Genomic DNA, 15,846 nt, shown 5'->3' on the forward strand with positions numbered 1-15,846 from the left:
GGCCATGGAGACATCCTGGGCAGGAGAGAGCCCGGCCATGGAGAGAACCTGGCCATGGAGAGAGCCCGGCCATGGAGAGATCCCGGCCAGGAGAGATCTCGGCCATGGAGAGATCCAGGCCAGGAGAGATCCCGGCCATAGAGACATCCCAGCCAGGAGAGATCCCATCCAGGAGAGATCCCGGCCATGGAGACATCCCGGGCAGGAGAGAGCCTGGCCATGAAGAGAACCTGGCCATGGAGAGAGCCCGGCCATGGAGAGATCCCAGGCAGGAGAGAGCCCGGCATGGAGAGATCCCGGCCATGGAGACATCCCGGCCAGGAGAGATCCCAGCCAGGAGAGATCCTGGCCAGGAGAGATCCCATTCAGGAGAGATCCCAGCCATGGAGAGATCCTGGCCAGGAGAGATCCCATTCAGGAGAGAGCCCAGCCACATAGAGATACCAGCCAGGAGAGAGTTCGGCCATGGAGAGATCCCGGCCAGGAGAGATCCCGGCCATGGAGATTTTGGCCATGGAGAGATCCTGACCTTGAGAGATCCTGGCCGTGGAGAGATATCGGACAGTGGATATCCCAGCCAGGGAGAGATCCTGGGCAGGACAGATCCCAGGCAGGAGAGATCCCAGTCAGGAGAGAGCCCGGCCATGGTCAGTACTCAGCCAGGGAGAGATCCCGGCCAGGAGAAATCCTGGAAAGGAGAGATCCTAGTCATGGAGATTCTGGCCACGGAGGGATCCCAGCCAGGAGAGACCCTAGCGGGGAGACATCCCGGCCAGGAGAGATTCTGGCCATGGAGAGATCCTGGCCAGGAGAGCAGCCAGGAGAGATTCCAGCGAGGAGAGATCCTGGCCAGGAGAGATCCCAGCCATGGAGAGATACTAGTAACGGAGAGATCCCAACCAGGAGAGGGCCCAGCCGGGAGAGATCCAAGCTACGGAGATTCTGGCCTTTGAGAGATCCCGGCCAGGACAGATCCTGTCCATGGAGAGATCCTGACCAGGAGAGATCCCATCCAGGAGAGAGCCGGCCAGGAGAGAGCCCAGCCAGGAGAGATCCCAGCCAGGAGAGAGCCGGCCAGGAGAGAGCCCAGCCAGGAGAGAGCTTGGCCATGGAGAGATCTCAGCCAGAAGAGATCTCGGCCATGGAGAGATCCCAGCCAGGAGAGATCCCAGCCAGGAGAGAGCCTGGAATGGAGAGATCCTGGCCATGGAGTGATCCCAGCTATGGAGAGATCCCAGCCAGGACAGAGCCTGGCATGGAGAGATCCCAGCCATGGAGAGATCTTGGCCATGGAGACATCCTGGCCAGGAGAGATACCAGCCACAGTTATTCTGTTGACGGAGAGATCCCAGCCAGGAGATAGCCCGGCCAGGAGAGAGCCCGACAAGGAGAGGTCCCAGCCATGGTGAGATCCCGGCCAGGAGAGATCATGGCCAGGAGAGATCCTGGCCACGGAGAGATCCCGACAAGGAGAAATCCTGGCCAGGAGAGAGCCCGGCTAGAGAGATCCCAGCCACGAAGATTCTGGCCACGAGTGATCCCTGCCAGGAGAGATCCTGGCCTGGAGATATCCTGGCCATAGAGAGATATCAGCCAGGAGAGATCCTGGCCACAAGAAGCCCGACCAGGAGAGATCCAGGCCATGGAGAGATGTAGGCCAGGAGAAATCCCAGCCATGGAGATTCCAGCCATGGAGAGATCCTGACCAGGAGAGATTCCGACCAGGAGGGAGCCCAGCCATAGAGAGATCCCGGCCAGGAGAGATCCCAGCCAGGAGAGATCCTGGACAAGAGAGATCCCAGCCAGGAGAGATCCCAGCCACAGAGCAGCACCAGCCCTGAGCAGTGCCCGGTGCCCGGGACCAGAACACACCAGAGCTCCCTTTGTATTCGTCCCCTCCTCAGAGACTGAGGACACAGCTTCCTCCCCTTCCGAGAGGAGGACCACGCCAGGAGGCGGGAGAATGTGGCCTCTGGGCCCCGGGCCAGAGGCCCCGTCTCTGGGGGTGGGTGTGGCCAGCTCCTCCCGCCCTGCACCAGGCTCTGTCGTGGACAGGGTAAAGACGGGGCTGACATGGGCAAGGGGGTTTGTCGTGGACAGGGCTAATGTGGACGCAGGGCGGTGTGCAGACGGGGCTGATGTGGACGGGGCCGTGCTGTGGGCGGGGCTGTGGTGGACGGAGGCCGAGATCCCTGCTGTGCCACCCCCGTGCCCCCCGGGAGTTTCTGCTGTGGTCACATCACACCCCCCTTCTGGGGTCCAAGCGAGTGGGGGGCCTGGCGGCCCCACAGTGCGGGGGAGCAGTGTCCCGGGGGGTCTCTGAGCGTGGGAAAGCGGGGGCAGGGTCAGGAGAAGACCCGGGTGCCCCCGGGGTGCCGCGAGGTCACGGGTGCCCAGACACCCGCAGAGGGGATGCAGCGTTTGAAACTCACTAGGGGTGGCCACTGCAGGAGTCTTGAACCACATCCCCAGGCGCCTGGCCAGCGGGTGCAGCGGGTGACCCCGAGGGCTCACCCTGGCTGGGTGAGCCTGGCTGGGTCTGTGACGTCAGCCCTGCCCCAACGCTGCCCACGTGACTGCACTGCGGCCACCGCTGAGAGAAACAGCCTTTTAATTTTATTATTATATATTTGTTTGGTTTGGGGACGTACCGAGCGATGCTCGGGGCTTACCCCTCGATGTGCTCAGGAGTCACTCCTGGCGGTGCTCAGGGGGACCCTATGGGATGCTGGGGATCGAACCCGGGTTGGCCATATGCAAGGCCAGTGGTCAGCAGGGGCCGGGGTGGGGGCCAGGGTCCCCAAACCAGCAGCGTGGCTCCCCTTCCTCCCAAACCTCCCTCAGTGAATGTGTCACCGTGTCCCTGGGACCTCCTTGGGTTTTGCTCTCGCGGAGGGCCCACACCTGGTGGTGCTCAGGGGTCGCGCCCAGCAGAGCTGAGGAATCCCCGAGCCTGGGACGACCCCTGGCCTCCCGCACACAGAGCCCTGCAGCCTCGGGGGCATCTCCCTCGCCCTCTGGGCACCTTCCCGGCCTGACTTGTGTTTGCGTCATGGGACCAGGGATGGTCCAAGGGCAGGAGCCTTAGACCTGAGCCACCGGGGCCTCTAGAAGCCCCGCATGGCCCCCCGTCCCCCAAGGCAGGTGTCTGAGGGAGGAGGTGCTGCTCCCCACGGCCCTGCCGGCACCCCCAGGCAGCCCCCCCTGCCCGGGCAGCCCCCCCCACCCCTTGCTCTCCCACACCTTTGGGGTTCCCAGGCGCGTCCCTGGAAGCAGCGCTGACCTGGGGGACTTCAGCACCTTGAAGAGCAGCTCCTGAGGGATGGACCGGAGGTGGATCTCCGTGGCCACCAGAGGAACCAAGTTCATCTCCAGCCACTTCTCGCAGGCCGTCACCAGCTCTTCCGCCTTGTACTGCAGCAAGAAGCGCGATGGGCCAAGAATTTCCTGGGCTCTCGGCGCCCCCTGCTGGCCGCCAGCGCCGCTGCAGGCGTGTGGGAGCCGCGGGCCGAAACCTTCACTAATTGCCTGGGCCTGGCCCGGGGGTGCTCCAGAGCGCTGGGCACAGCACAGGCCCCCCCCCCCCGGGTTGGACCCAGCTCTGCGTGGTCTCCCGGCCTCCTAGCTGGGAGCAGCCCGGCGGCCGCGGAACTCAGCCGGATGGGGGGGCATCCCCGGCACCCCCAGACTCAACCTGGGCCCCAGCCCCTCCCCCCCCACTCCCCCCCCCCTCCGTGAAGGGGCGCCTGAACCCTCCTGGGAGGCCCCTCCCCCTGCAACACTAAACTAAGGTGCTCAAAGCTGTTGCCACAAAGCAGCGCCCCCTCCCGGGGGGGTCAGGAGGGGGTTCCAGAACCGGCCCCGTGCAGGAAGTTCGGGACTTGGGCCACTGGTGCCCAGGTCTCACCTTGCAGCCAGCCTGGTAGAAGTTCTTGATGGTGCCCGGCCTGAGCTCGCTGATCATCAGGGACACACACCTGCGGGGAGGGACGCTGCAGCCCGTCCCCCACTCACAGCCCCGGGGGGCTTGAGGACCCCCACGGGGCCTGGGGCGTATCACAGGCTCTGGCCGGAGCAGGGGGAGGTCTGTCTCGCAACACTGGGGCCCGCAGTGGCATTCTTGGGGCGCAGCTCCGGGGCAGGTATGGAATCAACACTTAAGCCCCCAGTACCCCGCCCCCACCAGGACCCTCGGGCTTCTCCCCGTGCAGCCCCCCGGGGGCTCCCTCCCCTCCCTGCAGATTCAGAAGCAATCCTGGCAGCCGGGACCTTCCTCGCCACGTCTGCTTGTTAGGGAGCCACTGGCCGGGCCTGGACCAGGTGCTGGGCCCGGCAGGTGCAAAGAGCACAGAGGGGACAGTGGGGCCACCTCGGGGGGGACACGCAGGCAGGAAGCCCCTCTGATGACGGCTGCTTCAGGGCTGGCGTCAAAGGTCAAGTCACCAGGGCACGGGGGGAAAAGGGTCACTGTGGTCAGGGGGCAGGATCAGGAAGGGACCCCAGCACAGCGCTGGCCCTGAGCACTGCCAGGTGAGTTCCCCAGCCAACAGAGCAAAACAGACCTGGGGGAGAGCAAGACATCGGCCAGGCCAGGGCCAGAGAGAGAGAGAGAGAGAGAGGGAGAGAAAGAGAGAGCGCAGAAGTGGGGGGTCACGAGTTGAAAACATGCATATGGCCGGGCGGGTTAGCGGGACACACACGGCCCCCGGGGGGGGGGGCAGCGGCTGTTTGTGTCTCCCCCGAGGCCAGAAGCACCTGGGGGACCAGGGAGGAGCCGGCCGGGCTCCCGGTTCGATTCCCGGCACCGGCCCAGAAATCTGGGTGTGGTCCTGGTGGCACGTGCGCCACCTCCCACGGGGCCACCGAGGGTTCGAGAGCTGGCCCCGCCGCTCACCGCTGGAAGAGGCTGCCCAGGCAGAGGATGTGGGCCGAGGCCATCACGCCCAGCATCTCGTCCATGGTCAGCTCCAGGTCCTTGATGTACAGGTGCTTCAGGGCCGTGGCGAAGGCTGCCGGGGGAGGGGGGCCCACAGCGCCCTCAGCACTGTCCCCTGCCCCCCCCCCCGGGGCGAGTCGTGCCTCCCGGGACACCCCCACTCACCCCCATCCCGCACCCCGGCCCCCTGCCCCCTTGGCTCTCCGGAGCCCCCGACACCCTGTCAGCCGGTCAGCTTGACCTCTGAGGCCCCTGCCCGCCGCCTCCCCTCGCGGGCACTTTACCGACTCTGGTGACCAGGGGGTCGTTGATCTTCAAGGAGATGATGATCTTCTTCTCGGAGGGCATGTCCGTCTTCCTCCTGGCTGACTGCTCTGCGGACCGGGAGAGGAGCACTGTGGGTGGGAGAACCCCCAGCCGGCCTGGGTCTGTGTGCGCCAAGGCTGGGGGGTGCGAGTGGGCCGGGGGGTGGGGGCAGCCTTGGTCTGACCCGGGCCGGGCACACAGCTGTTTGTTTTGTTGGGGGGGGCACGGCTGGTGGGGCTCGGGGCTTGCTCCCCGCGGGACTTGGGGGTCAGATGTGACCCCGGAATCAAACTGAAGCCAGTCGCATGCAAGGGAAGTGCCCGGCCCACGGTCCCAGCTTCCTGAGGGGGCGGGGGTCGTCACGATGTCTGGGAAGGAGGGAGCGATGCGACAGCGGGGAGGGCACTTGCCTTGCATGTGGTCAACCCGGGTTCGATTCCCCACATCCCAGAGGGTCCCCCGAGCACCGTCAGGAGTAATTCCTGAGCGCAGAGCCAGGAGGAACCCCTGAGCATCGCTGGGTGTGACCCAAAAAGCAAAAAATAAAATGAGAAAAAGGGGGCAGGGAAGCTAGCACAGCAGGGGGGCGCTGCCTTGCCTGAGGCTCACCCCTGTTCCGCCCTGAGCACCCCCGGGAGCACCCCCTGAGCACGGACCCTCGAGTAGCTCTGAGCACTGGCCCGGGAGTCCCCGCCTCCTACCCCTTTGTTAAAAATTAAAATCAATGAGGAAAGAAAGAGCCCGGGTGTTTAGGCTTTGGGGCTGGGGGTGTCACGGCCCCGCGGTGCTCAGGGTCCCGGTGGGGCCGGGAGTCCTTAGCCGTGTGCAGTGTCGGACGCCCGGGTCGACATGCCTCGGACCCGGCGTGCCGCTGAAGCGGGCTGGCGCTGGGGGAAAGAGCGGCGACTATCCCCCGTGACCCGGGCCAGACCCGGCCGCTGCTCTGCCGAGTCAGGGGCCCCAAGAGCTGCTCCAGGAGGCGGCCCTGGCCTCACGGGTGGTTCCGGAAGCGTGGTCTAGAGGGACTGTTCCAGAAGCCGCAACGACCCCCGGTCCCGGCCACACCTCCCCAGCAAAGGGACAGCCGGGCTCGGCCGCGCGGGGGTCTCCTGTCGCCCCCTGCCCGCGGCGTCACCTCGCAGAAGGCTCTCCAGCTCCTCGGTGGGGTTGGCCGAGCTGCGGGCCAGGGCCGCCAGGTAGAGCTTGGCCAGGGTCGCCGACTGCAGGAGCTGACGCGCACCCAGCTCCCATCGCGAGTCCAGGCACTCGAGCACCACATCTGCAGAGACGGACGGACGGACGGATGGACGGATGGATGGCGCCCTGGGGTGGTCCCGGGCTGGGGGGTAGGAAAGGGGCGGGACGGGGGACCCCGACCAGCCGCTCCCCGCACACACAGGAGCTGTCCGGGCGACCTGCAGGTGGTACTGGGCAGAGACCTCGGGGCCTTGGCACGGCCTCCCCACCCTCCTGCTCCCCAAAACCCGAGGGTCTCAGTGCTCGGCGGCCCCAGAGAGCGACTCAGCCATTCCTGGCCGCAGGACAGGAGGGGACAGAGGCGTGTCCAGGTGCCAGCCCAGCAGGACAGGGACGGGAGAGAGTGTGAGTCTTAAAAAGGGGGGCCCTGCCCTGAGACCCCCAGCCAGCAGACAGGCCTTGCGTGTCCTGTCCCCACCCCCAAGTTCTCCTCTTGGTCAAGCGGAGATGTGACATCGGGCTCGTGTGAGCTCACGGGAGTTGAGTCTCTGGGACTTCTGCCGGGTCTGCGCGGCCCAGCCGGGGGGGGGGGGGTCCCCCGCTCATGGTCGGGTCTGCATGGCCCAGCCGAGGGTCCCGGCCCGGGGTCAGGTCTGCGCGGCCCAGCCGGGGGTCCCGGCCCGGGTCATCTGTCGTGTGGCTGGAGCACCAAGCACGAGCTACCTGCCTCATTCATTAGGCCTTGCCAAGTACTCACAGGCACCCGCGATCTCTCCAGGGCCCCGTGGGGAGGGAAACTGAGGCTCTGGGGTCCGGCCTTGTGGCCCTTCCTCACGAGAGCACTGTGGGGGACGGCTCAGGACTCACCTGGCTCCCGACTCGGAGCAGCCTTGTTGTTTTTCAAAGTGTCAGAGAAAATCTCCTGAATCTGGGAAAACCACGGCCTGGGGAAATAGACACAAAATAGCCCTGTTAGTAGGGACCCCTGGGGCGGGAGAGCACAGTGCCCCGGCCGCGCCCGACAGGGAGCCCTGGGCACCGAGGGGTGTGGGGGAGCAAACTCCGCCCACCCGGCTGCCCACACCGGGCCCAGGGCACCGAGCGCGTGTCCCACCCGCCCGCCAGGCGTCACCCACTTTGATGCGTCTCCATAAACACGTCTCGTCGCAGTAGCTGGGACACGGGGCAAAGCTCGCGTCACGGGCTCACAGCTTGAGGCCCGTCACCCGCCAGGGGACATGCAGGGACTGTGAGTCGGACGCCGCCCTGTTTTCCAACCCGGTCCCGGGGGAGGGGGGTGGGGACAGAGGGGCCTTGGGTAGAGGCCGCTCAGTGAGTCAGCTCTGGGGGGCGGTGGGGGTGGGGGCCGAGCTGTTTCCCCACTGGGCGCCTCGATGTGGCCCCAGGTGGCCCGACTGTCCCCAAAGGCCCGGGAAGAGCCGGCCGGGGTTGGCTCTTGAGGTCGTGACCCCAGAATGAAGCAACAGGCTTGGGAAACTGTGGGCGGGGCCGTGAGCTCAGTGGCCAAGACAGCGGTGCCAGGCTGAGCCCGGCTCCGGGCCGTGGGTCCTCCTTGAGCACCGGGCGCGGGGGTGGATGGTGCCAAGTTCACGGAGCAAGTGGCACCGGCGACATGTCTGTCCCCATTGGGCACCAGGTGGCCTGTGATGAAGGGACACGAGGGCGTCGGGGAGGGGGTGCGGGGCGTTGGCTCGTCCTGTGCCGTGCCCCTCCCCTGCCGGGACCCGGACCCGCCACTGCACCCGCAGAGCAGGCAGCAGCCCCCAAGGCTCCGGGATCATTCTCGGGGGTTTCCTGGGACGGCCGGGCCGGGCTGGGTGTCGGTCCTGCCGGCTGCAGGCTCTGCGCCTCCTGGGGGCCGGGCAGGGGGGGGGCGCTGGCGCCCGGCCTCGGCTGTCCTGGGCTCTGCGGGGCCTGGGCCACCGCGGGCTGAGTGCCCTGCCGCAGGCCGTCCGGGGGTCTCGGCTCCCACTCGGGAGGGAAGCAGGAGACAGTGGCCGCAGGGAGAGGGCCCGGCGGGGGCTTCTCCTGGTGCCCCTGCCCCCCCTCCACGGGCTTCCTTCACTTCCTCTTCTAGGGAGCCCCCGGAAGCGGCAGGAAGGGCCCCTCGGGCTGGTCTCGCCAGACGCTGTTCCGGGCGCTGGACACGGGCTCCGCCGGCCACTAGGCCACCCCCGTGTTTGCAGACAGAGAAACCAAGGCAGGGAGACGCCCGAGGGGCGAGCAGGCCAGCCCTCGCTCGGCCCGGGGCCCCCTGGCCCTGCACTCTGCGCCCGTGTCCCGGCCAGGGTGGGGATGGAGAGGACGCCAGGCCCTGTACCGCCTGGGTCATGGGGCCGCCAGGGGCCGAGGGACAAGGACGCTCTTGCCGCACGGGCGTGAGACTCTGGCGTGGGGCGGAGAAGGGGGGCACCAACGTGCTCACTCGGCGCCTCGTGCTGGGAACCGGCGACAGCCAGAGCCCCCCCAGGGGGTCCCTCCACGCGCCGCCCACTCTCACCCACCCAGAGGAAGCCGGGCGGGGCGGGGCAGGGGTGGGCCGCGCCCCAGAGAAGCCTGGGAGACGCCCCCGCCAGTGCTGGGGGAGCCGCGGGCGGGGCCAGGCAGGCTCAGAGAGGGACAGGATGACTCCCCCCATCCCCCCTGCACCAGGACCCTCGGAGAGCGGAGACGGGCACCACCGGGGCTCTAGGAGCACATCTGTCCACGCTGTGCTGGGCCCACCTCTGCACAGACACACAACACGCACACGTGCATCCAGACACAGACACACAACATGCACACACGCGCACAGACACACACTCACATATGCACACAGACACGCAATAGTCACACATGCACTCACAGATACACAGCACTGACATGCACAGACACACAACACTCACACATGCACCCAGACACAGACATGCAACACACATGCACTCACAGACACGCAACACTCACACATGCACTCACAGACACACAAAACTCACACATGCACCCAGACACAGACATGCAACACACATGCACTCACAGACACACAACACTCACACATGCACTCACAGACACACAACACTCACACATGCACTCACAGACACACAACACTCACACATGCACTCACAGACACACAAAACTCACACATGCACCCACAGACATACAACATGCACCCAGACACATAACAAACATGCACACAGACATACAACACTCACACGTGCACTCACAGACACACAACACTCATACATGCATCCAGACACAGACACACAACACTTATACATGCATCTAGACACACAACACTCATACATGCACTCACAGACACACAACACTCATACATGCACTCACAGACACACAATACTCACACATGCACCCAGACACAGACACACAACACTCACATGCACACCGACACACAACAGTCACAGGTCCCCCATAACTCTCCTGAGCTCTCCGGGGAGGGAGGCTCTGGCCGAACACAGGCTGGCAGAGGTGGGAATTCCCGGCCCAGGACAGACTCTGCTTCTGAGACTCCAGTTCCAGTGCCACGTCCGGTCTCCACCCCCAGGGGGCGGCAGCATCCCCAGCTCAGCTCAGCGAGTCACAAGCCGTGGGACCCTCGGCCCAGCAGGCCCCACCCTGAGGCACGCCACCCTTGGCGAAGGCTGCGGGACGGCCCAGGGGTCCGAGCAAACAGCAGCAGCCGAAGCAGGCCGGGCCCCGGCTTAGAGGGCTGTGGGGGGGGGGGAGGGTTGCAGGCCTGGTCCAGCCCCGCAGCTGAGTCCAGGGGCCCCGGGAATGGCCAGGAAATGATTCGGGTCCTAAGATACGGCTGTCAATGCACTCGGGCCTCCAAAGCTGGGGCATCGGAGAACTCGGACCCTCATGCGGGTGGCCTTGGGCGGATTCCCGAGGGTGTGCCCGGCGGGGGGATGGCGGCAATGAGACAGGACTGCCGGGGGGTCCAGAGAGAAGGCTCGAAACTCAGGGAGCGGGGTCAGGAGAGAGGCGGGTCAGACGCTGGCCTGGCATGCAGGTGACACCGGCCCGGCACTGCGGGACTCACCCTGAGCACAGAGCCGGGAGAGCCCAGCAGGCCGGGGTGGCCCAAACGCCAAGTTACAGGAGAAAGCACAGAGCCAGGAGCTGTGGGGGCCCGGACCTGCCCCCCCCCCCCGGGGCCGACCCGGGGGTCAGCGGCTCGGGGCCAGGTCCCGAGCACGGGAGGCGGCCCGTCCTGCAGCTGAGAGCCGGGTGCCCAGGGCAGAGCCGGCCGAGGTCAGTTTGCCAGCACGTCTGCTGACCAGCGTCCAGCCCACCCCGCCAGGACGCCCGGTTCCTAACCCCGGGGGGCATCGGCGAGACGAGAAACCAGGTCCCGGGCGTCCCCCGCCGCCCCCCCCGGCCAGCACGGCCTGGACACAGCCTGCCCCCGCCCCGCCCCGCCCGCGCACACCCGCCCGGCCACCGCCCACCCGAGGGGCAGCCCCGTGGCCTCTCACTTCTCTGGGTCCTTCAGGGCGTCCTCCAGGTCCACGCCCAGGGCCTTGTGGGACTGGGACAGGCCCAGCAGGTCCCCGGAGAGCGACTCCGTGCCGAAGCGCCACCTGTTGGCCGAGCCCACGAGGCGGCGATCTGGCTGGGGCCGGGGTTGCTGGGGGGTGCGGGGAGGGGGGGAAACGGGAGCTCAGCCCCGCCCTGCAGGGACCACCCAGCAGGGGGCAACCTCCCGCGGGCAGAGGGCTGAGGGGATTCGGGGTCCGCAGGGGAGGAAGCTGGAGGCAAGTATGGCCCCGGGGCGGGGGGGAGTGTGTGTGTGTGTGGGGGGGCTCCGAACACCCCCCCTACCCTGCTGCGTTCCGCCCCAGGAACTGCCGTCCACATTGCCACGCTGGGGGCTCAGCGGAGCACCGGACTCGGGGCACACACCGTTGGGCTTTTAAGGGAAAACTAGAGAGACCGGGGGGTTCTTTGCTTTGCAGTGGTCAGCGGAGGCCATGGCTGAGTCCAGCAGGCGGGCGACAGACCCCCTTCTCCCGCTCAGTGGCGTCACCCCCTCCAGAGAACCGGCCCCCCAACCCCTCACTGCCCCCGTTCTTCCCTCCCACCTCCCGGCAGCCACAGTGCCCTGGCCCGTCTCTCTGGGTAAGGGGCAGTGGGACGGGGTCCGGCCCTGCAGCTGATCCCCCCCATGGCAGGCTGCAGCCGGGCCCGCTCTGCTTCTCCCTCCCCCACCCCCGGCTCCGGGGGTCAACAAGGTTCCTGCCGACATCCCCAAACTTCCGGTGCCTGGGGGTAGGACCTCCCAGCCGGCAGAGACGTCTCTGGGACCCTGAGACGCCCGTCATGGATATAAACGTCAGACACAGTCGCTCAGGGAAGCGGACGGAGAGAGCGGGAATCCCGAGTGCCCCCCGGGCTGGTGGGGGCCACGGTGTCGGGGCCGGGGGGTCTCGAGTCTCCTTCAGTGGCCGCTGCCTGGTTGTGTGGCCACAGGCAGACCACGGAGGCCTGTGGCTCTCTGGGTTCCACGGCCAGCGGGAGCCGAGCCCCTGAGCACCACGGGGCGAGTCCCCGAGTGTGGGTCAGGGTGGGCGTCGGGCCCCGAGGGGGCACGGGAGGGAGGGGCCCGCATCCAGCCCTCCCTGCTCACCGGATTGGGCATTTTCATGGACGCCGTGCAGGGGGTGAAGCAGCACCTGGAAGACAGGCCGAGAGGCTGAGGTGCCTGAGACCCCCCCCCCCGCCCCGGCCCCGGGACTGGGGGCCACACTGGCTGGCACCGCGCATGTGGGCGGGCGGGGTCTCACCACATTGCTGCGAGATCTGTTCCAGGAGCCGGGGGCTCGGGGCGCCCGCCTTGCACGTGGCCAAGCCTGACTCACACCCCCTGCCCAGGGCAGCCCCCCGAGACCCACCCGGGGTGGCCCCTGAGTGCAGAGCCAGGAGAAAGCCCCACGCCTGCCGGCTGTGGCCCCGGGCAGGGCTGCAGGGACGGGACAGCGGGGACGGGACTCACCTTGCACATAACAGGCCCAGATTCGACTCCTGGAACCCCACGTGACCCCTGAGCACAGAACCGGGAGTAAGCTCTGAGCACGGCTGGGGCGGCCGGCCCACACAGGTCGCTCGTCTCAAAATAAATTTCTTTATGAACAATGTTTGCTTCGTAGGCCCATTTTATAGACCTGCCTGTGGGGCCCCACCCCACCCCTTACAGCCCCCCCAGGTCTCTCGGGCCCCGCCCCGAGCAGGGCTGAGGGACCCACCGCTGAGCCCCAACCCTGTGCGCGCCCCGCAGGTGTCCTCGGAGCTCGGCCCGGGTGGTCAGCGGCGGGAGCAGAGGCTGGCGCGTGCGGCTGGCATGGGGCCCGGCTCTCCTGCCCGGCCGAGGGGAGTTGGCGCGGAAGTGTTGGCATGGCGACCTGGGAAGGTTCCGGGCACTTCCTGTCCCGGGGTGACAGCTGGGGGGGGCAGGGCGCGGGAGGGGGGCAGCTCCCAGGGCGGGTGGGTGCCGACCCTGCCTCCCGGCCGCCCTCACGGGGACCCTGTCCCACAGTGCCGCCCCCTGGTGGCCCCAGGAGAGCCTCTCAGAGGTCGCATCCCCAATCTCGGCCTGAGCCCACGAGCACTGGGGGGTCCGTGGCCTGACGCCGGCCCCGCCAGCGGGGGAGGGAGGCTGGTCAGCGTCCGGCTGGGCCCAGGGGCCTGCTGACTGGGGAGGGGGCGTTTCAGACGCTGCTGAGACTCAGGAGTCAGTCCCAGCGGGGCTCGGGGAGCCAGAAGGCGTGTCGGGGACGGAGGCCGTCAGCTGCGCCAGGGCCAGCACCCGCCCCGCCTACGCTCTCGGCCCGCCGTGGGGCTAATCTCAGAACCAGGACCCGAGGGCTGGCCAGAGCCTTCTCGTGGGGGCCGGGAGGGTGGGGTCCCCGCCCTGGGGCTATAAGGGGGCCCCAGAGCAATCAGGATGTGGGTCCCAGAGTCACCCCCAAGCCCAGGTGCACCCGCAGGAGAGGCACCTCTGAGACGCCAGCCAGAAGGTGGGGCTCAGCCTTCTTGCAGGAGTTAGAAATGGCTACACAGTGCACCCCTCCCCAAAGAGTGCACTGCACCCTCCCCAAACTGGGCACTGCACCCCTCCCCAAACAGTGCACTGTACCCCTCCCCAAACTGTGCACTGCACCCTCCCCAAACTGGGCACTGCACCCCTCCCCAAACAGGGCACTGCACCCCTCCCCAAACAGTGCACTGCACCCCTGCCCAAACAGGGCACTGTACCCCTCCCCAAACTGGGCACTGTACACCCCAGAGTGCACTGCACCCCTCCCCAAGCTGTGCACTGCACTCCTCCCCAAACAGGGCACTGCACCCTCCCCAAACTGGGCACTGTACCCTCCCCAAACAGTGCACTGCACCCCTCCCCAAAGAGTGCACTGCACCCCCCCAAACAGTGCACTGCACCCCTCCCCAAAGAGTGCACTGCACCCTCCCCAAACAGGGCACTGCACCCTCCCCAAACAGTGCACTGCACCCCTCCCCAAACAGTGCACTGTACACCCCAGAGTGCACTGCACCCCTCCCCAAACAGTGCACTGCACCCCTCCCCAAACTGTGCACTGCACCCCTCCCCAAACAGTGCACTGCACCCCTCCCCAAACTGTGCACTGCACCCCTCCCCAAACAGTGCACTGCACCCTCCCCAAACTGGGCACTGCACCCTCCCCAAACAGTGCATTGCACCCCTCCCCAAACTGGGCACTGCACCCCTCCCCAAAAAGTGCACTGCACCCCTCCCCAAAGAGTGCACTGCACCCTCCCCAAACAGTGCACTGCACCCCTCCCCAAACAGTGCACTGTACACCCCAGAGTGCACTGTACCCCTCCCCAAACTGTGCACTGCACCCCTCCCCAAACAGTGCACTGCACCCCTCCCCAAACTGGGCACTGCACCCCTCCCCAAACAGTGCACTGCACCCCTTCCCAAACTGGGCACTACACCCCTCCCCAAACAGGACACTGCACCCCTCCCCAAACTGTGCACATCCCCCAAACAGGGCACTGCACCCCTCCCCCCAGACTGGGCTCCCACCTTCCGATACACAGAGCAGCCTGTCAGATCAGCGAGGTGCTGCAGGCTTAGGGTGCTGGGCCTGGTAACGGGGTGCGGCAGACCCCGCCCCCCACCTTGGCTTTGCAGAGAGCGCCCTGGGCAGCTCACGAGCACCTGTGGCGCATGCGGGTTGGGGGCGCACACCTGTCGTGGGGCACACAGTCCCGACCCAGCACACGTCTGTGCACCAACGGACACACCTGCTGCTTCCGGTTCCCTGCACCTCCCACATCCCGGCATCCTGTTCCTGGAGGCGCACCCTTCGCCCCATCCTCCGCCCCATCCTCTGCCAGATCTCCAGCAGAGTTTGTCCTGAACCCACCTTCTCCGTGAGACCTGGCTCTCGGGCGCCCCCTGTTGGCACCACGCACGACACCTGCTCCGTGAGACCCAGCCCTCAGGTGCCCCCTGGTGGCCACCACGAACACGACACCTGCTCCATGAGACGCGGCCCCCGGGAGCCCCCTAGTGGCACCCACAGACACGACACCTGCTGCGTGAGACGATTCAGTCTCAGAGGTGGGTTCAAGGAAGGTCAAAGCCCCACAAGAGAAACCGGGGGCAGGTACCGACTCTCTGCAGTCCTGCAGACGCTTGGACAGGTGTCCAGGTCACATTACACCAAACACCTCCGTCAGCCGCTGTTCCTCGTTTTCAGACAGACTCCTCTTTCACACACTAAGGGGGGCGAGCACTGTGTCACGGTGTCACTGCTACTGTCATATCGTTGTTGATTTACTCGAACGGGCACCAGTAACGTCTCTATTACACTCAGCCCTGATTTTTTTTGTTTGTTTGTTTTTGGGTCACACCTGGCGATGCACAGGGGTTACTCCTGGCTCTGCACTCAGGAATTACTCCTGGCGGTGCTCAGGGGACCATATGGGATGCTGGGATTCGAACCCGGGTCGGCCGCATGCAAGGCAAACGCCCTACCCGCTGTGCTATCGCTCCAGCCCCAGCCCTGAGATTTTAGCAGCCTCTCCTCACTCATCTTTCGAAAGGATTGGAGGCTCTTTCAGGTCAGGGGAATGAGACCGATCGTTACTGTTTTTGGCATACCGAATATGCCACGGGGAGCTTGCCAGGCTCTGCCGTGCGGGCGGCATACTCTGGGTAGCTTGCCGGGCTCTAAATCTTGTCCGAGGAAAAACAAATATAAGAACACAGGCAGAGGGGGCTGGAGCGATAGCACAGTGGGGAGGGCGTTTTCCTTGCACGCGGCCGACCCAGGTTCGATTTCCAGCATCCCATATGGTCCCCTGAGCAGCGCCAGGAGTAATTCCTGAGTGCAGAGCCAGGAGTAACC

At 66.3% G+C, this 15,846-nt stretch overlaps 1 protein-coding gene across 1 annotated transcript in view; it reads right to left on the reverse strand.

The window, feature by feature from the left end:
• The window catches only part of BTBD16 (BTB domain containing 16), a 34,146-nt gene extending 21,904 nt beyond the window's left edge, over positions 1–12,242 (reverse strand). The window contains exons 1-10 of the mRNA XM_055119138.1: positions 12,238–12,242; positions 12,081–12,126; positions 10,930–11,081; positions 7,576–7,612; positions 7,307–7,424; positions 6,378–6,521; positions 5,221–5,310; positions 4,895–5,009; positions 3,908–3,977; positions 3,284–3,414 (exon numbers count right to left, since the gene is read on the reverse strand). Of these exons, the coding sequence (XP_054975113.1) occupies positions 3,284–3,414; positions 3,908–3,977; positions 4,895–5,009; positions 5,221–5,310; positions 6,378–6,521; positions 7,307–7,424; positions 7,576–7,612; positions 10,930–11,081; positions 12,081–12,126; positions 12,238–12,242 (908 nt within the window). The remainder of the gene's footprint in view (positions 1–3,283; positions 3,415–3,907; positions 3,978–4,894; positions 5,010–5,220; positions 5,311–6,377; positions 6,522–7,306; positions 7,425–7,575; positions 7,613–10,929; positions 11,082–12,080; positions 12,127–12,237) is intronic.
• Between the last annotated feature and the right edge of the window lie 3,604 nt (positions 12,243–15,846).

Source organism: Sorex araneus, chromosome 11 (assembly GCF_027595985.1).
Source record: "Sorex araneus isolate mSorAra2 chromosome 11, mSorAra2.pri, whole genome shotgun sequence".
In the NCBI taxonomy this organism is placed as follows: Eukaryota; Metazoa; Chordata; class Mammalia; order Eulipotyphla; family Soricidae; genus Sorex; species Sorex araneus.